General features: G+C 43.9%; 1 protein-coding gene across 1 annotated transcript in view; it reads left to right on the forward strand.

Annotated features, from left to right (window-relative positions):
- The first annotated feature begins 4,445 nt into the window (after window positions 1–4,445).
- The window catches only part of ATP9A (ATPase phospholipid transporting 9A (putative)), a 55,879-nt gene continuing 34,095 nt past the window's right edge, over window positions 4,446–26,229 (forward strand). Inside the window, exons 1-9 of the mRNA XM_071572579.1 lie at window positions 4,446–4,824; window positions 12,976–13,120; window positions 13,435–13,548; window positions 15,168–15,276; window positions 22,211–22,269; window positions 23,129–23,180; window positions 23,764–23,858; window positions 24,946–25,026; window positions 26,031–26,106. Of these exons, the coding sequence (XP_071428680.1) occupies window positions 4,757–4,824; window positions 12,976–13,120; window positions 13,435–13,548; window positions 15,168–15,276; window positions 22,211–22,269; window positions 23,129–23,180; window positions 23,764–23,858; window positions 24,946–25,026; window positions 26,031–26,106 (799 nt within the window). The 5' untranslated portion in view covers window positions 4,446–4,756. The remainder of the gene's footprint in view (window positions 4,825–12,975; window positions 13,121–13,434; window positions 13,549–15,167; window positions 15,277–22,210; window positions 22,270–23,128; window positions 23,181–23,763; window positions 23,859–24,945; window positions 25,027–26,030; window positions 26,107–26,229) is intronic.

Genomic DNA, 26,229 nt, shown 5'->3' on the forward strand with positions numbered 1-26,229 from the left:
TATTGTGCTAAATAGGTAATGAGTGCAATTTTCAAGTGCATTGTCAAAACCACCAATCCATTGTTTGAGTGGGAAACTGGCACAAGTGCTTGCTCCTTGGAAGAATATGGATAAAATACAGTTTACTTACATGTTCTTTAGTCAGTGGAGCTTGGAGACCTGGATGCATTTGAGGATCAGGGAAAGCCAGTGGAAGGCATCAGCTGTGGATGAGGAGCTGCTGTCATGGGCAGAGAGGAGGCAAAGCCACTGGGACAAGGGGGTGGCAGAGCTCTGTGCCACAGAGGTGCACTGAGAACTGGGGGAGAGAGCCAAAAGATAAGGCTGGAAAGGCTTCCAGAACCCCTGGGACCCATTGTGGTGCAGGCTGATGGACACAGAAGTTTCTAGTTTGACTTAGACACACCCTTTGTGTCCATAGGCTGTGCTTTGCCAGGCTGAGCTTCCACTTGTCTTTGTGAGCTTGAATGTCAGACCACGAGAGACTCAAGACTATTCAGTGCATAGAATATAAACACAGAACTGGCAAAGCAACTGTGCTTGTGCTGCCTGCTCTGGGAAAAGAGATCAAATCATCCCAGCAACCTGGTAGTTTTGTACAACCCCTCACGTAAAAAAACGGGAGCTCAACCTTCACTTGCCAATAAACAGTTTCAGGGTTTGAAATGGGATTTACAACGTGCAGTGATGAAATGGAATTTACAGCACTGACAGCTTCTGATGAACTCTCCCTACAGGACAACCTCAGAGGAGGCCAAGTGGCCCAGAACTAGTTCTAAGACAAATCACTTTGTGATGATGGGGAGGGAGCAAGGAAGGATATAAAACTGCTTGCTGTGCTGTTAATTTAATCATCTAGGGGAAAACAAGTCCTGGGAGAAAAAACCCAAAACACAGATAATGATTAAAAATGATGGAAAATAAATGAGCTGCTTTTAATTAACAGTGATGCAGTATGAATTCTGCAGCTAGCAGGGCTCCTTTGTGATCCTCAAGTTATGTGCTTGCAAAAATAGAGCATCAGAACAAGCCAGTGGCATCAGAAAAACCAAAATAGCTTTTATTTCACTTGATTTAACAAATCTAACTTCCCAGACTGAGGCTGATGGTTTCCCCTTGGGCATTCCTTCACAACAGGCAAAGGAAAATCAAAGGCTTGGAAACCAGGAGAGCTCGTACCTGCTGGGAGTGGTGAGATCACAAGTGAAATCTTTTTCAGCAAAGCTAATGTTATGGCAGAAACACATCAAGGAGTGGGCTACAGCCTAGTCTGGATCCTGCAGAGTTATTTTCTAACTAAAAATTAAAAGTGTTTCAATAAAAGGCAGAAAGTCAGAGTACCCATAAGAGACTTGGAAAATTTGTTTGGCTCCTCAGATGCTGTGGGAGTTGCTCTGCAGGCTGCAGTGGCTCCCTTTGCTCCTCTTCCAGGATTCCTGGGATTGAGTCAGCCACTTGTTTCTCCTCCCACGTTCTTGGATGTTGGAGTTGGGCCATGCAGAAATGACGTGGAGGAAATTTGGCTGCTCCATGTAAAGGAGAGATGTCATTAATTCCTGTCTGATCACAAAGTTATCAAGGGCCAAAATGTGGTGCTTAAACGAATGATGGATATTTTTGAGTCCAGTGCTATTTTCACCTCAAAACAAATGAAAGTGGACTTACTTAGATAAGTTTTATTTTAATCAAGACTGGAGGCTAAGATTAGTATTTCAGCCAGGTACAGCATCAGGTCTGTGGTTTTGTGGCAATGATGTGACTAGTTTGGGTCAAGTACAATGTCCCATTTAGGTTCTACAGTTGCTCCCTTTATTAAATCATAATTTGCAGTGAATTCTATAATCATATCTTTTCATATGAAAAAATATTTCAGATGTTGAATATGAGAAAAAATAGAGCAAATGAGTTCCATGCGCTGACATGTTTGTGGGAGGAGAAGGGATTTCTCTTTCTACTTCAGTTGCCCCCATGATGGGATAAGAACAGTAGATTGAGAAATAAGAAATTAAAATGTGGTATTATTTAATTAAAATACAACCTAAAAGCCAGTTCTACAAACAGTTTTGTAATAAGACAGCTCTAGTTAGGATGACATTGAAAATACCTGCCCAAACAGTCTCAGTCCTGGTGCCTGAAACTGGTGTACCTCTTCATTATGTTGCTGAAATATTACAAAATTCCAGGATGACTCTGCTTCAACTGTAAGGAAAAGTTAAATGCCAATTGCTGTTTTTGTGTGAGTGTAATCTGTAGTGGAACCTGAGCTAAAGCACAGTGAGAGCAGGAGAGAAAAATGCTGCCCAGAAACTCTGATGTGACTCAGTGTTCTTTGCTCCTCTTTTCCTTTTTTATATATATTATCTTGAGTTCTTTTTCTAATAGTCTTCATTTTTCACTGGGGAACTACTATTATCTGCATTTAAGATCACCTTGAGCTCATTTTAAGATATGTGCAAACACCCCCATCTTAAAAAAGCCCAGTCAGTTTGGTATATGCTACTTTTTAGTAAGAATTAAAAAAAAAGGGTGATTTTGAATTTACACATGGGCTTACCCACTCATCCCTTGCTGTTGCTCATTGTGATTAGGGGGGTGTTTTAGTTCTGAAGAGCCTTGATGTTATTTGGTAAATGAAGGACTTTGCAGACAGTTTGGAAAAGGATGAGAAAGAAGCTGCCCCTGCACTAATGAGAGGTTCAGATTTTTTGGTGACTGCAGTGTAAGATGCTGAGCTGGATGTGCAGGTCTGATATTTCATCTGATCTTAACCTGTGCTGGGCATTTCCTTCATCTGTAAAGATTGAGCAGGGTAAATTTGGGGGGTTCAAACAGAAAGAAGTTTCTCTGGCACAAATGCCAACCCCTGGCATGTTTCTGCCCTCCCTGCCGTGGCTGTGCAGGTGGTGGGAGCAACTTTGGGCAGGTGGTGCTCACAGGTCTGGAGCCTCTGGCCAAAGCACCTGCAACAGCCACACTCACAGCGGCTGCAGGCAGGGCTTCAGAGAAGGTCTGACACCCACGTTGTGGTTTCCCTCGAGGCAAATCCACCTGAAGAAGCCTTGGATCCAAACCTGTGCTCTCTCAGACTGCAGGACTCTCACTAGTGCTGCCTGGCTGTTCCCAGGCTGTGCTCAGCATCCACCTCCTAATGGGATTTGACTGGAGGAAATAAATAAATCGAGAAGCTCTCCCAGGCAGATGTTTTCTGTAAAACCAGCCCTTTTGCAGAGCTGCTGGAGAGCACAGCCACAAAGACAGAGAAGCATCCTAGGGGAATGTGAGGAAGTGATTTGCAAGGGGTGGGGGCTGGTACCCACCGAGCAGCTGTGACACTGTGACACAGGGCCATCGCCTCACTGGTTACACAATTGGAAGCATTTTTTTCTTTGGTTTTGTTGCTGACATTTTTTCAGTCACTGGGTCGTTTTCTCCACTGACACAGTTCTGGTGGCTGAGCAGATACCATTAACCTGTTAGATTTCCCTGTCTGTGGTTTTCTAGATATACTTTAGCATTCCACATTGTAAGAAGGATGTGTTATATGAATATTTGTATTGACCAATTTTTTTCATGATAGTATCACTAGGAGAGTGTAATTCATTTGGCCAGGACCACTGCAGTACCAGTTTCTCATCTGCCTTATGAAATATGTCTTTGCTGGTAGGAATTTCGGTTTTCATGTTTGGAAGAAGAGTAATGTCCACAGCACAGAAGGTACATGGGTTGGATATGGGCATGTGTGCAGTGCCTAAAGAATTCTTTCGATTTCTTGTTTATGTCAAAGAAGAACATGAAGATATGGAGATGGCAGGAGTAAAATGTAGGAGAGGTAGAAGAGCTGGAATGAAGCAAGAGTGGATGAAGAAGATGGAAGACACATAGGATAGAGTTTTGCTGGGACAGGAACATGAAGAGAAGACCACAGTGACATCTAGGACCTCTGTCTGATAAAATACAAAGCACATATTCCAGCTTCGGTACCTCAGGGCTTTTTTGAATCTGATTTGTATAATATTTAATAATGATTAATCACCATGAATGTAAAGAGATGCAAGAAGGGTGTAAGGAAGAGCAGCACCATAAAGGACAGTCTTGTGACATGAGTGGAGGGATGGCATAAAGAAGGGCAGACCAAGCCCGGAGCTCCGCGCTGGCTGCAGGAGGCTGAGGACACACGGGATGTGGCTCGGGACTTCCACCTGGAGCGAAGGAGAAGAGGCCGCAGGCGCGGAGGGACTTGGACAGGTGGGCAGCGGGGCCGGTGCGGAAGGGCTGAGACCCGAGAGACGGTGAGATACGGAGATGGGATGCGCGGGCCCCGAGGGAACGGGGCAGGATGGGGCGGGCGGCCCAGGTGCGGGGTTAGGGCAGAGCAGGTGCCGGACGAGGGGAGGGAGGGGCAGGGCTGGGAAAGGCAAGGCGAGGCAGGGCAGGGCGGGGCTGCCCGGACTAGGGCAGAGCGGACCCGATCCCGCGGGGCTGAACCGGGCTGTGCTGTCCGGGGCAGGCTGGCGGAGGGACAGTCGCGGACCGGGGCAGGAGGAATCCGCAGGCGGTACCCGCAGGCAGAGCCCCGCACGCCGGTGCCCGGCCCGGGGGGCGGAGCGGGCAGGCGGGGCGGGCGCGGCTCTGCTCTGCTCTGCTCTGCGTGCTGGGCGGCGGCCGCGGCCCCTCGGCGTTACCGCCAGACGGCGGGCCCGGCTCGGCGCTGCTGGGAGCGCGTCCCGCCCGCCCCGCTCCGCCCCGCACCGCGGCCATGACCGACAACATCCCGCTGCAGCCCGTGCGCCAGAAGAAGCGCATGGACAGCAAGCACCGCGGCGGGTGAGCACGGCAAGCACCGCGCGGGGGCTGCGAGGCGGGCCGCACGACCCCCGGGAGCCGCTGCGGGATGCGCAGGGACGGCCACGGGGCGAGCCCCGGGAGGAGGAGGAGGAGGAAGGGGGAGGCAGGCGGGTGCTGACAGGTTGCTCCTGACGCCATTGCCTGGCACGCCCGGGCGGAGGGCAGGGATGGTGCGGGGCGGCGCTGGCCGGGGCTGCGGGGACGGGGACAGCGCTGGGCAGCCCCTCGCGGGGGGACGGAGCGTGCCGGCCTGCACCGCCCGCGGGCAAAGCACCCGCCCTGCCCGGCCCCTGCTTGTCATCCATCCCCGCTGCCACCCCTCCGCGGGGCTGGAGATCCCCCGGCCTTGGACATAAATGATGTGTGTGGATGTGTAACAAAGGCCCCGGCTGGAAGCTCCGATTCACTGTATCAGCTACAGCAATACAGTATCCTTGGTGTGCCATGTTGCAATATCCCGAGTGTGGGCTGCGTTCCTAGAGGATATAAATGTATATATATTTATACTGGTATTCCCGTGCAGGAAGTTAAATAAGAAAAATGGTCTTTTAATAGTATTTCGTTATGAAATTGCACCACCACGCAGACAGGTTGGCTTGCACGCAGTGGGATGTACGGGGTATCCACGTTACCTGGCTGTCAGCTATTGCAGCATTTCATTTGTTCCTGGATGATTTGTTTTTTAAAACACGGTGAGTGGTATTAGGAAAATAAACCAAAATATCTGAGGAAATCTTCACTGTTAGAACAAGGGGAAATATTTACATTTTTCTTGTTTGTTATGGTTTGGGTTGATCGTTTTCATTCAGATTCCTGTAATTGAAATTGTTCTACATAGTTTATTCAGTATTAGAATTAATTCTTGCTGTCAGCATTGTTTCTGGCACCTGATGTAGTAGTGCCATGAGCTGGAGGAGTGTGTGATGCAGCAAGTAATTCCCCAGTGCCTGTGTCACATGCATCACCGAGCAAGTACCACAAGGTGCAGCCACCATGGCATTAAATGTGGTGACGTGATTGAAGGGATTGGGCAGAGGTGAAGGCCTAAGAAATTTCTCAACTTTTCTTGAATGATTTCTTTTCCTAAAGTTCTCTAATCTCCACCAGGACCCTCCTGGGTGTTATGATGTGATTAGTACTGTCTAACAGAAGTTGCCCTCATCTAACCTAAGCTATGGTTTGTTGGATTCTACCTGATTAGCAGTCACAGAGAGGATTTCCACTGTTAGCAAAAAATTCTGGCAGCATGTGGAGGAAGATTGCCTAGGATTTTTCTCCATAGCAGTTGAAATAACTTGGATTTGGTGGGGTTTTTTTGGTGTGGTAACTGTTGGGGATGGAACTTGTTTGACTGATGAGTAGCCTGTGGTCTGTGAGTAGTTTGGTCAAAAAATAGGGTGGATAAGAAAGCATCCAAGTCAGGCAAAACCAAACCAATAGTATAAACCAAAGAAGAAATCAGCCAGTGGAAGGATCCCTGGTGTTACATCCAGAGCAGAGTCCTGGGAATCCTAAGCAATAATCTGGACCTCCCTTTTTCTGTTCCCTCTGAGGAAAAAACAAACAAAAGTTATGTTCCTTGCTATATCTGAAAACTTGGGGATAAGCAAGTCTTGTAAGGCTTCACCTTAGCATAGCCCTAACTGGTTTCTACTGTGGGGATTCCTGCTACCAGGAGTGGCAAATTCTCAGACAGATTTTTGTCCCTGTGGTCTTCTGGAGTGGGGAGCAAATTTCTGGTCATGTACTGAGTGACTTCATAGACATCTTTGTTTCTATTAACATAAAAATGACAAATGCCTAATTCCCATGTAGGGCAGGTGTCATCCAGCAAGGCTTTCATTACCCTCAGCCTCTCACATACTTTGGAGAGAAATCAGGAAGGAACTCACTTGGTAGCTTTGCAGAGATGAGTGATGGCTTAGATGGCTGCAGTCTGTGTCAGGGAGAAGCCATGTGCTTAATGAACCAAGTGGGAGCAGTGGTTATCTGTTCCTGGCAGAACTTTATGTGGCTCTCCCTTGCTTCAGTCAAAGGCTAAGCTCTAAGTTCTGCAGCTGTGTGCCTTGAATTCAGCCATGTTCTCCCAAATGCTCTGCAGCTCTCTGGAAACCACTTGAGCTGTGTGCCAGTTAGGAGGGAAGGGTGGCATGAACTGCAGGGGGACTGTTGGTGGGAGGGTAAGTGAGCCTGAGCTTCCCAGGGGCCAAGTTCTGCTGGGAAGAGAGCCACAAGTTCCAAAAGTACTCCAGGTGCTCTGTTCAGCACATGACACAAGTTTTTCCCTAAATAGCTCATGGTCTCAGTCCACAACCCTGCAAGGCTTTTTTTGAAACCAGCAAACTGCTGGGCTCATGCTGCTGCTACGGTCAAGGCCTTGATCCAGAAACGTGGGGGGAAGGATGAGGAATGAGACAGGGAAGGAGGAGCTTTACAGTAATGCTTCACGAAGCCATTCCATTGTACATGCCTCTGTACTCTGGCTCTATTTAAAATGGCAAATTCCATTTCAAAGTCAACAGAGAGATGGGAGCTCCTGCCCTCCATCTGCCTGCCACGTGGGTGTGCCTTGGCGTGTGCAGAGCTGGGCTGCTTTCCCAAAGCTGAGCTCTTTTGTTGGATGGCAGGGGTGGGCTGCAGGAATAGCAGTTCTCCTGGCCCCTTCCTGAGCCACAGCAGCTGTGCCAGGGCATGGTCTGAGATGGGAATATTCAGAATGTTTCACGTGGAATGTGTCATGTGAAGGGGCATAAAGAGTACGGGTGGTGGTACTTTCTTTATCCATGAAAAATTTGTTATATGCTTTGGAAATAATGTCATGTGGGAGGTTGGTTTGTATATTAAAGGTGCCAAGGACTTACTAGCACAGCCCATGAGGGTCGTAGAAACATAATGTGAGAAATGCCCCTGTTTTAGACATGACTAAATATGTCAATGAACTTCAGCATTAATTTGACAAATACTACTCCCATATTAGATAAATGTGACACTTTCTTCCCACTAGGTTTGTTTTGCATGAAAAATGCTTATGCAAGCATTTTTCACTTGGTCTTCAAATGCTTCTTCATCAAACATGATGCTTTTGTAAATAAAAAATGATTCCTGGTAATGGCTGTTCATCTGGCAGTCAGTCTGTCATATTACTGCTTCTACATCATCACTAAGAATGCATTTTTGTAAGCAAGATAATCCCAAGTGAAGTACAGAGCAGACCTGTTCTTCAGCACCTCCTGTTCATTTAGATCCCTGTGCAGATTAAGGAACACATCATTTATAGGCCTCAAAGTTTCAGATACAGTTCAGATCCAACAAGATGCTTTAGAGTGGTTGTGACTCTATTTGGGGATTTCTGAACTTGTTTCTTCTTGATTTTTGCCAAGTTATGATTTAAAATGTGAATAGCACAGTGCTGTATAAACTGCCCCATATAAGATGTCTTCATTTATTTTTTTATGGTCTTTCTGTAAGGTGATAATTCTTGAAAGTTTGTGGTTCATTCTGACTTGCTAGTTTGTTATACTTCAGGGATTCTTGCAGTAACTGTTGTTCAATGCTTCACTTGCAAAATGGAGAAGGAGAAATGTTTAGGAATGTCTATTCATGCCTAAACTTTTATAGAGAACTGCTCACATTTCTGTAACTCTATGATTCCTATTCCTGGAAAATATGTATTAATTTTATCAGCACTTCTAAGCAGCAGTGTAAACTTTCAGCTGTTTTTCCAGACAGTTTTTCTCTTTCAAGGATGTTGCCTTTGGTTTTCCTGATGAAAAGTGTTTTATTATTCCTAATAATGCAAATAGTTCTCTGCCAGAAACTTCCTCCCTTGACGCTGCCCTTGCCCTGAGCAGAAAACTGTGGAATAATGTGATAGCCTGAACAGCCCCTTCCCTCATCATCTGGGTTTCTAAGCTTGATACTTAAAAACAGGGGTATCCAAAGAAACAGGAGTTCACAGAACTACACAATACCTGTAAAATTATTTCAGGGAGGAACAAGTAAGTTAACTGGAAAAAGGACTTTTTATTTAATGGGAACAAGGCTAATCTGAAAACATATTTCTATGTGTTTGGAGTACTTTAATTCTGGTATCCAAGTAAATGGATTTGTCAGAATGGTGGGGGGTTTTGAGGTTAAAATTATTCCATTTTAAGAGGAGAAGGGGAAAAGACAAATGTCTGGAATGGTCCTTATTAGGTTCACCACCCATCTTTCTGCTGCTTCTTTCCCTTTTGCTCTCAGTATGAGTTGTGTCTTGTCCCCCCAGCGTGTGGGTCTCCCGTGCTGGTATTTAGCAGTAAGTGTGTGCATTGGTGTTTGCTCATATTGCAACATCATCAGGGTGAGACAGAGGGCCCAGGCAGTGGGAGTGTCCTGCCTGCACATGCCCTTAGTATGTGAAAACATGACCTGCCAGTGCAGCAGCTCCTTTTTTTGCAAAGCGCTTTTTAAGGATCACAGATATCATGCAGAAGATTTTAAAGCAGAACTAAGGAGCTTATTAATCTTTTCTTCCCCAGTAAAATTTAACACATCATTGAAAAGTTTAAAAAAATATAAAAAATACGGCAAGTGAATATCTTTGGAAGGAGTGATAAATACCTGCCTGTAAGAATGAATACCTGGTTCTGTGCTTGAGAATTATCTGTGTTTTTACCAAAAGTTCATTTTCTATCTTATTTCAGCAAGCCATGGGCTGGCACTTGAGCAATGAGTGTGTGAGATAACATTAATCTGGCCCAGGTTTGGAGGTAGTTTTCTGCCTTGTGCCCACCCAGCAAAGCATAGGAGGGAAAAACAAGGTAATGGAATAGGTGAGAGTTAAATGCCAGTGCTGGGGCTGAGCAAGTGCCCTCCTAACAAAAATTCTTCGAAGGACTGGGGAGTGAAAGTCAGCATTTGGTGGCTGTCAGGACATCCAGGCACTGTTGCTCGGGTTCCTGGCTGGGGCTGTGGCTCTGGAGGAGGCTCCCAGCCCCTGATGGGATGGGATGGGATTCCTGAGCACTGCTGAACCTCCCCAGTAAGCGTTGCAAACTCTGGGAGTGCTGGTTGTAGTATTGTCCTCACTGGTTGGACTTTGGTTTTTATTAATTAGGTTTTCAGTTTGCTTTCCCTGTAATTCAGGACATTGAAAAAACTGTGACTTGAGCTGGGCAGGAATTTCACAAACATCATTTTTGCACAGCTGATTCTCCCATGCCCTTTCATATTTTCACTTGAAGCTGCATTATTTTTAGGTTGTTTCTTAAACCTTATAGTAACATAGCATTTGTAAATTAAAGTTCTTATAGCAATGATTATGTTGTGTGGGAATGCAATGAGAGGTCATGACTTTGATTGAAGAAATCAAATTTTGGGCAATTTCACTTTTGTGCAGTTGCCTTTTACTTCCCTGCCTTTGTAAGTGCTCTCAGTTTTGGGGGGTGCTCTCTCATTTGGAACCACACAAGTGTAGGCCATTTTGCAATGCTAGATGTTGGCCTTCATAGAGAGCTCCTAGGAATTTCAGGAACAAAATACTAAGAGCAGTGTAATTGTATGTAAACAGCTGGGCAGAGCACACTTCTTAAGGTAAAACATTTTGATAACTTTGTGGGGTTTGTTTGCCTTTTTCTTTTATACCAATGAAGGAAACACTGATAGTCACTGAATTTATTAAAATGTCTCAAACTCTGCTTTGGAGACACAGGTGTTGGTTTGAAGATGTGCTCAGATATTTGGAGCATGTGGGTGAATTTTACTTCATAGAAAATATTCCCAGCACAAGTAAAGATTACATTAAATTGACAGTAGTGCCTTGTTTGAGCCTTCCTTATTCTATTGTAAATATTGTGATATAGGTGTGTGGGTACTTTTGCTCTTGAGTACAATCCCTATAACAGGCCCAACCTAAAAAATAAACAAAAGTAACTGGTTTCAGATCTCTGATTACAAGGACAGACTGACTCTGTAAATGCAAAGCACATTGTGGTGAAATGGGGTGTGTGGACACCAGATTTGCTCCCCTGGGCAAAGCCTCTTTTTGGGAGACTTTTCTCCATTGTAAAAGAAGGAAAAACACTTTTCCCTTCCCTTTTTCTTTCTTTTTAAAATTTTCTATAGAGTATATCTCTTTCCTGTTGTGATCCAAATACCACAATTTCCACTATTTTCCATTAAAATATATTTGGGATGCCAGTGAGTATTTGTCTTAGGTCCTCACCTGCAAACACAAAGGAAAACTGCAGTTAAAAGATATCAAGCTAATAAAACACTAACTTTGCTCTTTGTCTCATGCTGGTAACAAACTACCTTTCAGATGTGAGTGTTCACAAATGTGTAGGGAAAAAAGAACTGCTAGTTAGTTTCTCTTAACAAGCAAAAATAGTTGGTAGAGTTGAAAAAAATTGAGTTTCAAGCACTGAGGACAAACATAACTTTTTGAAGTGAGTTACATTTGGGGTACTTATGTTAATTCTGTTTGTATGGTACTACCTTGGGGATAGTCAAACATGAAAGTCCATTGGCTTAGAAACATAACAAATTCAGAATAACAGGTAATATTCCTGTACAGGAAAAAGCAGAAATGACAGCGATGCTTCAAGTCTGTAGGAAATCAGATGCCTCTTGTATATACCTGAATATTAAAACATCTCCAATTATTTGATTCCAGTAATTTGATTTAGATATTCCTGCTGTCAGGGTTGGAATGGTTCTCCTTGCCCACTGTGTTTATTTCTCTGGTTTTCCTGCACTCTCCTAATTTTCTTTTCTTCAGCAAATGCAAGTCAGAGCTGAGAGTGCAGTGGTGTTGGTAAAGCTGAGCTGTACATGGGCAGTGTTTGCTGATGGAGGTGACACCAGTAGGAGCATTATTGAAACTGGGGGACCTGATGTTCCCTCTGGTTTTGGAGTGGAGGGTTTGACATCAGCTGGAGGGGACTGTTGGGCACCATCACAAAGCTTGTGGTTTCATGTTTCTTCAGTGCCAACATGTGTTGCTGTGTAATGCTCTGCTGTCTCGTCAGCGTTTCAGTCTCAAGGCTTCTTTGAGCAAGGCAACCACCTTTCCTGTGTTTGGGTGGCATTTCTACACTCAGGGCTTAGGTTGTGCTTGAGTACAGATGAGAGAAAATCCACCTTTTCAGGGCTCATTTGTCACTCTTCATGAAACAGAATAATGGCAAATAATTTGATTATGCAAAAATCCTTTTATCTAGTTTTAAAAGCTTGTGAGAAATTATCTTTCAAGTCAGGCTTGTGAAGTTAATGTCTGTGAGTGCTCATGGAGCACTGGATCACATGGTGACACCTCTTTATTTCTGGAAGCAAAGTTGATTTTTACTCCCCTTCTGTACTGAGGGAACTAACTTGACTGATAACACTTCTTTCTATTTGCATCCAGCAGGGCATAAAACATTAAAAAACAGGGTTCTTTGTAGGAAACCACCTTCTGTGTGGTGAGTTGGGAACTGTGAGGATTGTGCTGCACACATCTTTTGGCAAGACAGGGACTTCAAGAGATGAACACCTGGTGTACTTCCTTGAATCATTATTTCTTAGTGAGCTGTGCAGTTAAGAGAACTTTTGTGGCAGAATGCTTGTTCAAGTACAGATCTTTGTTGTGCTTTCTGGAAAGATGTTTGTAAGAGCTCTGAAGCTTTTGATTATCCCTCTGGCCTATGCAGACTTTCCCAAATGTCAATGAAATTCAATAGGTCTGTTTGTAAAGGAACAAGGGGGATTGGGAAGAGATTGGCTTTCAGGAAGAAGCAGTGACAACAGGAAAACAACCCCACTGGGGCGTGGGAGGCCACAGTGCTGCGATTTTGAACTGAGGTTTTTTCAAGGTATGAGAGGGGTTTCTGATTCATCTTTGCACCTTCCTTGAAGGGATTGAGGCTCTGTTTGATTCCTTGTCCCAATAAGAGTTTTAACATTGAGCACTGTTAGGTTTTTTTCACTAAAATTCATGTGAGCACAGAGTATTTGGTGGCCTTAGTGCCAGGCTGAAGGTCCTGTGAAGTGCCTGGAGCTGGTGGCAGGTGGGGTCCCACCTGTGCAAAGAAAAGGTCTTGGGTGAATGTGTGTCACTCAGAGAAGCATGTTAAAAATTAATGAGTTAACTAATGAATGTTCCTTCTGTAGGTGCTGTGATTGCTTAAGATGCTGTGGGAGGAGAGACCCAAGGCCTCGCACTGTTTGGCTTGGCCACCCAGAGAAGAGAGAGCAGAGATACCCTCGCAATGTGATCAACAATCAGAAATACAACTTTTTTACATTTCTCCCTGGGGTAAGCATGAATCACATTACTTTTCATCATCCCACCTCAGCGTTTTCCCCATTTTCAGAAGTTTTACAGTAGACAGGTGCAGAACCTGGATCTGGAGAAAATAATGTTTGGGTTGGGTTTAGTAGGCTTTTTGCAAAGTCTGCCTTAGGGCAGACATAGATCTGTCCTGAGTGTCCAGGACTACTCTAATACTGCCCAAGTGAGCATTTAGTCACTGGAAGAGCATGCAAAAATGTTTCCAGTGGCTAGTTTAATATGCATAACATCTGAACTCCATTAATCTTCTCCCTCCTCTTTTTTTTTCTATTTTTTAGGTGTTATTTAACCAGTTCAAATACTTCTTCAACCTCTATTTCTTGCTTTTGGCCTGCTCTCAGTTCGTGGTTGAGATGAGGCTTGGTGCACTTTACACGTACTGGGTTCCTCTGGTAGGTCACTGAAGGTTTATTTATTTAAGAAAGTTTCAGTGTTTGACAAGATTTCTTGTGCTGCCTTTTCTGCGGGGTGTGAGTTGGCACCTTAAATCATGTTGTTAACTTACTTCTTCAGGCCTCTGCCATATGTGTTGTGGTATAGACACCTGTTGTAGCCTTAAGGTTGATTTTGTGGAGGTTTCACAGTGATGTGAGAGGACTCTGCCCTTGACTTGTTCATCTGTGGGGTGTTAACAGGCACGGACAGAGCTTTGAACACGAGAAAACAGAGGCTGGAGCAAATCTCTTTCCCTGGTACCACGTGTGTTGGTCACAGCAGTGCCTGTTCAGGGTCTGCTGGGGCACTGTGCCCTCCCAGGGGCATCCACACTCCCAGGAGCCCAGACCAGCCTGGCAACTCAGCCAGAAACCAAAGGGCACCTTTCAAAAGTGACCTTAATGAGTGGCCACATGTGCAGTGATGGCAAATTATGCTCCCCTGCCCAGGAGTTTGACCTGCAGCCTTGGGATAGGTCATGAGGCTGCTTCGTAGTTTAACTATATTGTAAGAAAACAAATGAAAAAAGAGAGGAACACTGCCCCACAAACCTTCCAAATGTAAAAATAAATATCTACAGGCATAGTCACACTTGCTCGAGGTGCAGACTCTCCTTCCTTCCTGTAAAGCCCTTCTCTTTTGCTAACCATGTGTTTTACCTGTGATCAATGGAAATTGATAATAATCAGTTTTAAAGCAGGAACTCCAATGCTATCAGAAAGAGGAATAGTTGCATAGAATGGGCTGCTTAAATCTCTAAAGTGTGCTACATGAGCCAGTCATGTCACAACTGCTTAAATGTTTAAACATAGGTATCTATAGATTTAAATAAATACATAAATAAAGAATTAATGTAGTTATTTTTTTATACAGTGAAGGATGTGATGTGGTCATTTCCATGACTAATGGAAATGAAATGACTACTCATATCCACAGAAGAGTATGACTGAAACCCTAATCAGGCAAACGTGTAATTATACCGTGAGTAGTTAATTAATATCTTTACAGTGCTTATTTGTGTAGGTTGAGTGTGTGTGTACATAACCATGAATTCACATGCATTCTCTGTTTATGTATCTCTCTCTATAAAAAGGGGGTTATATAGATTTCTATATAGATTTCTATATAAATAAATATATAAAATAAAGCAATGTGAGCTAACTTTGATGGCTGTGGTGGCAGCAGTACTGACTTTCAGGGGATCCTGCCTTACACTGGACTCCTGTGTAACCCTTCTCAGTCTTAGTTACTCACCTGTGAAGTGAGACGAAATATGTTATCTACATTCTTCAGATAAACTTTACACAGATTTCCGTGGGAAGTACATCATGGTAAAACTGAGAAACAACTACGTATTTTTAGGCAATGACAGTTTTTTAAGCAGCTCCTGTCAGTTTGGTATTGGCAGTTGTGCTCAGCAGCGCATACCACTGTAATGATGTAGGAAGATAAGGCGGAACAAGGAAATGCAGACTGTTGGCATTGGCAGTGACAAATATTGCTCTTATTAGAGGCAGATGTGATTTTTCCTGACCTTTCCATCCCCTGTGTGTCCCCCTCCCCATGCCCCTTTCAGGGCTTTGTGCTGGCAGTGACAGTGATCCGGGAGGCAGCCGAGGAGATCCGATGCTACATGCGGGACAAGGAAGTGAACTCGCAGATCTACAGCAAGCTCACAGCCAGAGGTCAGCCCGTTGGCTCCAGCCCCCTTGTGTCCTGCTGCCACTCAGGCAGCCCTGCTGGCAGGCACAGCCCCAGACATGGCAGTGGGGATGGCTGATGGGCACGTGGTGGCCACTGCAGAGCCCTCTGGGTCTGGGTGGCTTCTCCTGGATGGCTCCTTTGCCAGCCTGTTCTGGTGACTGGATTTGCTGAGGGTTTCATAATCATGGGATGGGTTGGAAGGACCTTTAATATCATTTAATTCCACCCCCCCACACACATCTTTCACTAGCCCAGGTTGCTCCAAGCCCCATCCAACCTGGCCTTGAACACTTCTAGGGATGGGGCAGCCACAGCTTCTCTGGGCAACCTGTGTCAGGGCCTCCCCACCCTCACAGAGAAGAAGTTCATACCAATATCCCATCTAATCCTGCCCTGTGTCAGTTTGAAGCCATTCCCCTTTGTCCTGTCCCTCCAGATCCTAGTAAATAGTCTCTTCATCTTTCTTGTGGGCCCCTTCAGGCACTGGAAGCCTGAAGCCTTCTGCTTTCCCGACTGAACAATCCCAATTCTCTCAGCCTTTCCTTGTAGGAGAGATGCTCCATATGTTTCCTAGAGAGATGCAGGGTTAATGCAAGGGGAGGGACATGATAATTGCTCAGCTAAGTTCAGAGCTTCATCCTGGTGACCTGAGGCATGGGGAATGCTCACCCACTCAGGAGCCTTGCTCGCTGGGCTGGGAGTTCATTGCAGCACCAGAGCAGCTGATGGCATGTTTTGAAACCCTCATTGCTCCTAACTCCAGTGTAGGCCAAAACATCTTTCCTGATTATTGTCCCTTCTTGATGGATTGGAGTCACCAAAGAAAATGAAACTAGAGGTGGATGTTTCCAGAAGGGAAAGATGTTTTCCTTCCTATGAAGCTGTGACTTGACAGAAGTGCTCAGTAATGTGTGGATGCAGGGAGGGAGGAGCAACTATGGCAAACAGCTTAGCAGGAAGAAAACAGTAGAGCTGTAGTAGATGAGACATGTTGTTTGGGGATTTTTGTTGTCTTGTTTATTTTTGTTTCACCCTGTCAGTAAGAGAGTAAGATGTAAGAAGGATTTTCTATAAGCCACTGATTCATATTTTTTAATGAAAACCACAAATGCATGCTTAAAAAAGGGTCCAGATAGGTAGATCATTTGTAAAAGTACTAAAAGAATTAAATGTAGTTCTGTGATATTGTCAGATGGTTATGCAGAGGTAGATTCAACAGATGAGGGTGAAGGGTGAGGACCCTTTCAGCACAGGTACCCCAGAGCACAGCAAAGGGCAGGTGCTCTGTGCTGAAGAGCCTGGAGTGCACGTGTGAAATTTAAGGTGACTTGCTTGACACAGACGTGTTTCATCTCTTACTGAACATGCAACGCTGGTTGAGTTTCAGAGCTCTTTTTCTGGGTAATACCAGACAGGGACTTAGATCATGTAAGTCCTTTGCTAAAAAAGCCTGTGAGATGTGTGTGTTTCTGTCAGCAGCAACTGTTGTAGTTCCTCAGCATGGGCAGCATCAGCTCTTGTGGGTTTTTTTGTTACATCACTTTTACCTCTTCCTCCCACTGTGAGGAGTTTGGAGCCCTCATTTGTGAGCCCAGGCTGTAGCTCAGCTGAGTCTGATCCCTGGCTCTGGCCATTGTTTACAGCTGGGCAGTACCTAACAAAGACATTTAAATTCTCATTTGAAAAATCAAATGCTGGCTCACTCTGGAGTTACTTTGTTTATGTGACAGAGATGGTGAGGCCAGGGTTTTGGTTTAGAAAGGGAGTGAACTGAATTTAATCAACTTTTTTGTTTTCATTTCCAGTTTCTTTGTTATAAAAGTTTATATCCCTGAACTAAGATGCAGTGAAGTAGGTATAGTGAAAGTATGCTGCTTTCAACAATTGCACTTTTAAGACTAAGGCTGCTTTTTTAAAAGAAATTGCTTAAGGCTGTATATATTTCACATGCCAAGAGTTATGAGGCAACTCCAAACTGGGGAGTTTGGGTTTCTGAATATTAAATCCGCTTTTAATAACGTGTTCTTACTACAACACTTAAAATGCTTGGCAACCAACAAAAGCCTCATCCAAGAGGGGTGTACTACATCTATTTAAAGATATAAAAGAGTTGCCTTCTGGATTCTATTCAGTGATCTATAAGGGGCCTGACCTCTCCTTCAGTTCTTTTCATATTGCTATTGCGTTTCCCCTGAATGATTTCCCTCCCCCCCATCCTTTAACTTTTCTAATTTTGTCAAAGAAACCAAGGAGGATTGGCAGCTGGCCACTGGCTGAAAATCTTAAGCCACTTTGTTTGACAGGAATTTGGTGCAGAAATAAGAGAGAGACTATCTAGCACTATAGTTTAGAGTAGAAAAAACCTAGAAAATTACTTATGATTTTCTCATGGGGAGAAAAGTACTTTTCTACCTCTCACTGGATCTCAGTACTAAATGTTTCAGGAGACCTGACCATGTCCTTTTCCACTGACTAAAGCCTTAGCACCTGTGAGAATTACCTGAGAGCAGGGAAAGACCTTGAAGCCACCATCGCTGGGCAGATGGAAGTTTTGGGTTTGGTTTATCACATCCATTATACAGTCAGAGAAAGGAGGCAAGTGTTTGAGGGAGCCCTTTATCAGGTCAGAAGTAGGAGCAGCAAATACCAAAATAAGTTGGGAATGGCCGATCTGAATGATTAATTTCCATCATAGCTGACAACAGGTAGGACTTGACCTGGGCTGTTCACAGGCTGTTTCTTTTCTTGTTGCTGTTGAGTTGCACAGGATCTGGCACAGCCGTGGACTGAGAGGGGCACTCAGAAGGTGCTGCTGCACAAAAGCTCTCTGAGCTGTTGCTATATATATTTTTTTTTAAAACTTCCCAGCAGTTTCACCTCTAAAGCCAGAGTCTGGGGGAGGGAGATTAGGGAGGCTCAAGGCTGAGCACTGCCCTGGAGGTTGGCTCTAATGGAGCTAATGCAGCACTGTGGCTTTCTCCAAGTGATTTTCATTTCTCCAGAGAATTTGCACTCTGGTGCAGTTAAGGTGACTGGAGAGTAGATTTTCCCATCTCCAGCCTTGTCCTCCCACTGCAACCCCACGGATGTAAATATATAGGTCTGAGTGAAGCCAGGGAGATTTAAGCATGTGCTTATACACAGTTTAGAATAGAGAACTAAGCAGAGATTTGGGTGCATTCCCAGACTAGGATCCCCTTGTCCCTTTGTGTGCAGCTCCTTGTGCAGATCCATGGCTGGAGCATAGCCAGGCACAGCTCCTGCACACCCACCAGCCTGATGTGTGTGTCCCCAGGGGGGGTTTCCAAAATTTTTTTGATCCAGAAATCACAATTTAGATTTGCAGCTTTGCTGCTGTGTGTGAAACTTTTCATGCACTGTTCTTGTTAAGCTTCTTAAGATTGATTTTGGTGCTTGCCTTGTAGAGAAAAAGGAAGAATCCCCTTTGGATCACATTTTATTTTGGATATAGTTGCTGAATTCCAGGGACTAATGTCTTAGAGTAGACAGTAGGGTATTTTCTGTGTTCCCTTATTTTACATAACAACAAAAAACTCCACCCTAAACCTCCTTTATATTTTTACCAATATGATCCACTTACGTTCCCAAACCAGCAGACTCCTGGAATGCATTTTTTTGTGGAAAGCTCTCTGTTTAAAGGACAGTTGTTTGGATTGTAATAAAAAATAATCAGATTTCAGTCCCCTATTCATAAAGCCACAAGCCTCCTTGTGTTCAGAAGGCTGTGTGCTGACTTTCTGCTTGACAGAAAGTTAGAACTGTGCTTGCAAATTCTTGGTTTGTTTTTCTTCTGCTGCAGCCCCCCCTTGCTGGGTAACACTGCATAATAGAGAGAAACTCCACAGAAAAGTGGGAAGAGACCTCCTACTGAGGGGCGCTCCTTAAGATACAGATCATTGGCATTTACCAGCCATATAAAAACAATATTTTCCCAAACCCTCTGAGTCCTGCTCTGCAGCACAAAGCTACAGAAGCCAAAAGTTTGGTGTGGCACATCGAAACAACCCATTTGGGGTTTTTTTGGATGCATTTAACTTGTTTTAATAAATCTCTGGCTTCATCTTTGATTCCAAATTAAGGGGTTTGATCTAAGGAGTGAAGATCTACAGATCTGTCGTGAAATCTAAAGTACATGCATGGTGCAAAAAAAGGCACTTCTCCTGGCTGATATATTTATTACTTTAAATAATCTGTTTTATGGTACATCCATCATGCTGCAGATTTGGTGATAATTTCAAGGGCCATAGCTCACTTTGTAACAAACTGTTTGCATTTTATTATGATTATTATTTTGTCTTTTAAAAAATAAATCAGGCCACAGCAAAGAATGAAACAAATATCAGTTCAATTTTAACAACAAGGTTTTTTTAATAAGAGATCAAGGCTAGTTACTGTGAAAAATTGTGTTAAATACTGACTTGTGTTCTGATTAACTTTAGAAAACATAAACTGAAACTGATATAAATGCTAAACAAACTTGTCTGGATTTAGAAGCAGCACTTCTAGTTCCATTTATGAAACCAGCAATTTATAATTACAAAAATACTTTATTAGCAGAGCAATGCTGGGAAATGAAACAATTGTGTCATTAGCTAGTTTTAAACATGCAGAAGAAAACATCTGATGTTTTAGGTGGCAGTTTCCCCCACAGAAAGAAAAAGGAATTACAGAATTCCCAAGATCAAAATAAAACTAATTCGAGTAAGTTGCTTTATGGGAGCCCTGAGTCAAAGGAAACATCTGGTCCTGTGCCCTTTCAGCAGGATTGTGGTGCAACTGCAGAGATGTCACCCACGAGGGGCCAGGGATGGCTGGAAAAGCAGAATTAACTCCCTAAAAAGGGCATCTCATTTATACAGGAGTTATAAAAACGTGTGTTGGTTAGAAAGGTCCTCTCTGTGTTTTACTTTCAAACAGCCGAGGTTGGGAGGGTTATTGAACAAGACAAATCTGCTGCAGCTGCTTTGGGTTTGCTCATATTGGAAAAATTTTAAAGCAGATGATGCTGTTTTCAGAATAATGATCCAAAAAGGCTTTCATGTGCCTAATGATAGGAAATCATCACATTTTAGCTTTGTCTAGGCGTTAATTTTTCTTTTGCAGCACGATTTTTTTTACCTCATTAAGGAAAGCATTACAAATATAAGTTTCCATTCCTGAACCTTCCAGGTAGTGCTTTCTGTACTGACAGTCACCAAATAAACCCTTGTGTGCTTTAAGAGAATACATAAAATATGGTTAAACAAATACAGCTCTCCTTCCAAGTGCTTTTTTGCACAGTGTTTTAGGAATGGCTAAGGCTGTGTGGAGAGAGCACACGGGGCTTTTTTTCCCCTTCCTTTGCACAGGAGAATATTCAAAAGCACTTTTTGTTGTTTTGTGAATAACCGTATTAAAAGGGGAGGAAGAGATGTTATCTGTCAGACCCTTTTAGTGTCATAGTACCTAACTTTGTATAGCCCATACACAAGACTGCCAGGGATGCTTTTTTTGATCCTCTTGGAGTGCAGCTTTTCTTTTCAAGCCTCGGCGTAATGGACTCTTAATCCCCGGTTTGCTTCCTGCCCCGGCAGAGATGTCTTTAGCGCAGCATTCACTCTGTTTACCTTTTTTTTTCCCTTCTTTTTAAACTAAAAAACCCTCACAAGGCAAACCGCAGAATCCACGAAAGACCTATGAGATATTTGTGAAATGGGCCATGACTGCTTATAATTTGTAGGAATAATTACAGCATGTAAGGAAGTCTGCATTTATTAGCAGCAGTGCTGGAGCACGTTGTTAAGCACACAGTGTGTCACCAGAGCTGCAGGCTGCCCGGAGCCCAGAAAGGCTTTCATTGTTAATTTGGAGCAGAAACACTGAAGCATATCCTGAGAAGGATGCTAATGAAGGGACTGCCAGTAGTAAAATCCCAGTGACCTTTGTGCTTTGTGCTAATTTCTATTCCCCCTTTCTCCCTTCCCCCTTCCCCGTCCCCCCTGAGCTGCTATCTGGCCATTTAGCCCCTGAATTTTGAGGTACAGTAGGAGTGTTGTCCATACTGGGGTGAGCTCCATGTGCCTCCCCACTCCCACTCACATCACTGCAGATTAAAGAGGCTTTTGTTGAAATATAACAGACATGTAAGGCAGCGTTCAAATTAACTGATTATAAATCACTACTTAGTCTGAGAAGCCAAATCTAGAGCTGGCTAATGATTTGAAATTACTGGCCAATTGTTAAATTAATCCCCTGTTTTAAAGCAACTGGGAAATGTTTGACAGCTGCACAGAAATAAATATTTACATGTTTTCTGTAGGACCTGTTCTCTGGAGGGCTTGTTCTGGCTGGTCCATCGAGAGGCAGAAGGGAGGTGGTAGAGCTGAGCCAGATACTGGAGCTGCAGCAGGGACGGAAATGAGCCTGGTTTTTATATGGACCCATTGTACTTACAGCTTCCAGGTCTTGGCCTGAGAGTGGAGCTTTACATTTTCAGCTACCTAAGGAAAGGAGTTGGAGTTGATGGTTCCCTACTGTAATTTTCCTTTTCTTGCTCTATTTGTTGCCTGACACTGAAAGTATATTGAATTTATGGGTTAAACACTACAAAAAAGAGTTGAAGGAGTTGTTTCAGAGTTGTCACTGGGGGTCTCTGCATCCAAGGCTGAGGTCTGGAGCTGGTAGACAAGAAGCTTTCAGCCCTTCTTGCAGATTGAGAACCCCCCAGGCTTTACTGAATGTGAGCAGTGGCCTTGGGAAGTCTTCACAGGGTAGTGTTGGCCAATTCTTGTGATGGAAACATCACGCTTTCTCACCAAAATAGTAGAGTGGAAGGAGGGGAAGGAGGAGCATCACAGAGCACCCATAAAACCTGTCCTCCTGCTGCTCTAACACTTTGCTGTCTTTCCTTTGCAGGGACTGTGAAGGTGAAGAGCTCTAACATACAAGTTGGCGACCTCATCATTGTTGAAAAGGTTTGCCTTTATATACATCTTTTCTGCATAAAGCACTTGTTTTGCAAAACCATAGGAAATGAGATATTTTGAACATGCTTGTTTTATGATAGAATGTTAAGTGTTGAACACCAGTTACAGTATATAGTCACTTTTTAGGGTTCTCCTGCCCTGCCAATAACAGCATCATCTTTACAAATGAGAGCAAATCTATAGACATGCACCTAAAACCTAATTTTTCTACTTACACTGTAGCAAGATAAAGAGCCTCCTTGTCCTTTCTCTGACTGTTTGGTACAAGTTAAATACCTGTAAAAAGCCAGCATTGCTTTGAGTGTAAGCACAGTGTTGGGAGACACAGGGGTCTGTTTGTAGGTATTGGTAAGTACAGCTATATTTCCCCCTTTATACAAGTTTATATGTGGGGGGTTTTATCCACTGATTTTATGGTTTTCCCACACACTCTGTGCAAGCAGCTATGACCTTTAAAACCATTAGTATGAAAATATTCAGTACAAAAAGAGAAAATTAGTAGCTGTAGATTCCAGATACAACCTTTCTTCTAGCATGGGACTCCTTGAAAGGAAACCAGCATTAGTTTAAGATTTCTTCATACTTGCAGAATTACTCACCAGCCGTTTTGTAAACCAAGCCCTTGGGTCTGACCAGTGGGAGGGAGCTGGCACCAGTTATTGTTCTGCACTTGGAATTCTGCAGGGAAGTGAGTTTAGGATTCAAAGCAAACTGAATCCCAAGCTTCAGGTTGACAAAGGAGTCCCCTCTGTCCCCCGTGTCCCCTTCGCTGCCGCGGTGGGGCCGTGCAAGGCGCTGCACACGCGCGCGGGGCCGGGGGACAATAATGGCCTTTCTTCTCTTGCAGAACCAGCGGGTCCCTGCTGACATGATCTTCCTGAGGACATCGGAGAAGAATGGTAAACATCTGGAACCAATTGTCAAAATAGCCATTAACCTCTCCCTGGCTGTTTAGAGAAAGTTATCTTTTGGAAATGTGAAAGAAATAGATAATAGTAAGATTTTAGGGAGACAGAGAATTGAAGCAGTTTTATGGCCCACAACTTTTGGGCATGTTTATGCTCTGGTTTTGTTTGCTAATCAAAGAGTGTAGGGGGTTGGATCCAGGGTACAAGGATCTGGTTACATAACAGTTTGCATTTTAGATGTAAATCATTTTACTTGCTGTTCAGGTTTGTTTTGTTAAGCGTGGGATAAGGAAATGTTTGATCAGAAGGATTAGAAAATATAAAGACTAATGAGAACATGCTAAATGTCTTTAAAATGCAGTGTCTCACTGTGTTCTGGACTAGTGGAAGGAAATGAATGTGTCATGCAGGAATATTATCCTTACATTATTAATAAATGTTACTTGGAATCAGATACTGTTTCCAAAGAAATAAGGATATGAATAGCCCAGATATGAAGCCAGTTCATGAGTTCTCTGTAGATGTTCCTAAGACAGAGCTGGGAAGAGCACTGAGTGCTGTTGAAAACCCACAGGGTCCTGCTTCCTTCGCACCGACCAGCTGGATGGCGAGACGGACTGGAAACTGCGGCTGCCGGTCACGTGCACCCAGAGGCTGCCCACTGCTTCTGTAAGCTCCTCTGCAAACACTGTGCTTGGGAAACCTGTGCATGTTCCACCTGGGAAATGTTGGGGTGCCTCAGGCCACGGGCTGGTCTGAGAAGTGGGTGAGTGCAGCATCCTTCTGCTCAGGGCATGTGGCAGATTAGCTTTGGCATCCAAAAATACAAGTGTAAACCAGCTCCTCCTGAGCAAAATGGCAGGTAAGGTGAAGCTTACCTGTGCCACACAACTCTCACCACAAACTCTGCAGGTAGGCTCTGGGGTCAGCAGCCTCAGATGGCTCATAGTAGGATGCTTCTATTTGTTCTTTTCCAGACACCACTGCAGTCACTTAGCGCAGGTCTTGTTGCCCTCTGAAATGGCTTCTGAGACTGTTCAGTTTTCATGGCCCACCCTTATGAAACAGGAGGTGTCACCGTGAAACCTCTACTGTATGATCTAAAATAAGGATAAAACCTCCACTAAATATGCTGTTTCCCTAAATCTCTGGCTAAAGCAATTTGTGTACTGTTTGTTGGTGAAGTTGGTTTGTTTTTTAAGAAAATAAGGGGAAAATCAGAGTACCAGAGTTATTAATGTTCTATCTATAAAAAGTGCAAGAAGTTTATTTTATACATAGCCTTTCAAGGAGGGCATTCTCTCCATGGAGTGAAGGGTTCATGCCTGTGTAGAAGTCAACAGCAAAAACCCTGTACAGAAGTGGCATTATCTTCTTACCACTCCAGAACTGTCCTACTGACACTGAACTAAATATTGAGTGATAGGGTGTGCCTTGATTGGCTTGGAAGACTAAACCTTCTTTGCTATGAAGTATTAAGTATCTTAGGCTGCCCTGATTATTCAGGCTGAAATTTCTTTTATGGGGCACAGACATGTATGTCACAGGAGTCTCCCAGATATCACCCCAAGAAATACTCCTCAGTGAAGCTGGTACACCAGGGATGGGTTCTCTTATACACTGGGGCTGCAGTAAGTAACAAAAGTTAGTAATTGCCTTAACTTGGTAGGAAACTCCTGCTCAGATATTCTGGGAGAATCATTTGTACATTATTAAAATGTGGTTGTCTGTCTGCCAAAACTTGTCTGTTTTCTAGGACCTGCTGCAAATCCGCTCCTATGTGTATGCAGAGGAGCCCAATATTGATATCCACAACTTCGTGGGAACCTTCACAAGGGTGAGTCTGTGACAGATGCTTGAAATCAGATCTGTAGTGTGTGCTGGGCAACCCTGCTGAATGCTGCCAGGGCACCGGACTTTCTCAGGAGAAATGGTGAAGTTTGTCTTGCCATTTCTTTTTGGTTTTTCTTTTCTTTCTTCAAAAAATCCGTGAAATAAAAATGGAAACTTTGCCTTGGAGAGAGTGTCATAGGCTCTTTGGGATTAAGGACCTCATTCTGAAGGTATTAGACATGAACGCTTGGACAAAGGTTGGTAGTTACATATTCATTGTGGCTGTTCAGAAGGAAATCTGAACCACCATGGACTCTGTAGGATTAAAATCCTTTAATTGTGAGAAGACAGGGGGTCTTAGCTAGGTCAGGAATTGCAGTCAATACTGAGTCAGTTGGGATTTTGCCTTCAGTTACCTCAGGCTGTGTGAATTTGGTTGTGTTTGCCCCCATTTCAGGGGGCAGCAGCACTCAGAGCCACTGAGAAGTGTCACCAGTAAAAACATCTCTCTCTTGACTTGTTGGAAGATACATTGTTGGGGTTTTTCCTCTCAGTGGGATAATGAAAATTTTGAGAGTTCATCCAATACCCTTGGGGAGCTTTCAGAGGGCTAGTGGTTTTGTTACAAATAGGGGACAGGGAGAGCTTTTTAGAAGGTGTTGCCCAGAGGGGTTCTCTGTGAGGTCTTACAGCAGCAGGAGAAATGCTGTTAATCCACATGAGCCAAGGGAAGGAACATTTCCCTGAAGAACTGTTGACAAATCCTTCTCATTTTTGATTTGTAGCAGCACCTCTAGCAGGCAAAGGTGTTTTAATAGATCCCCACTGAAACAAAGTGATCATGTTTTCAACCCAGAGATTTACCAGAGTTTATGAAAATCCTCCATCCTGTCAAGAATCTCTCTACCGACTCTCCCAGCGTCCCTCGACAAGCACCTCTGTGTGACTCTTGTCATCCTCTGCTCTTCTGTATTACTGACAATTTTGTTTCTTTTTATCCCCTTGTAGGAGGACAGTGACCCTCCAGTAAATGAAAGTTTGAGCATCGAAAACACCCTGTGGGCCAGCACAGTGATTGCATCAGGTAGGGTGGAGGCACATGTGAAATTGTTTTTAAGGGAATATGTTAACAATTTTTAAGGGTATTTTTGTAATGGAATAATAATCTCTGTCAGTTGGAGAAATTAGCAGTTGGAATGAGGTTTCC

This window comes from Pithys albifrons, chromosome 18 (genome assembly GCF_047495875.1).
Source record: "Pithys albifrons albifrons isolate INPA30051 chromosome 18, PitAlb_v1, whole genome shotgun sequence".
In the NCBI taxonomy this organism is placed as follows: Eukaryota; Metazoa; Chordata; class Aves; order Passeriformes; family Thamnophilidae; genus Pithys; species Pithys albifrons.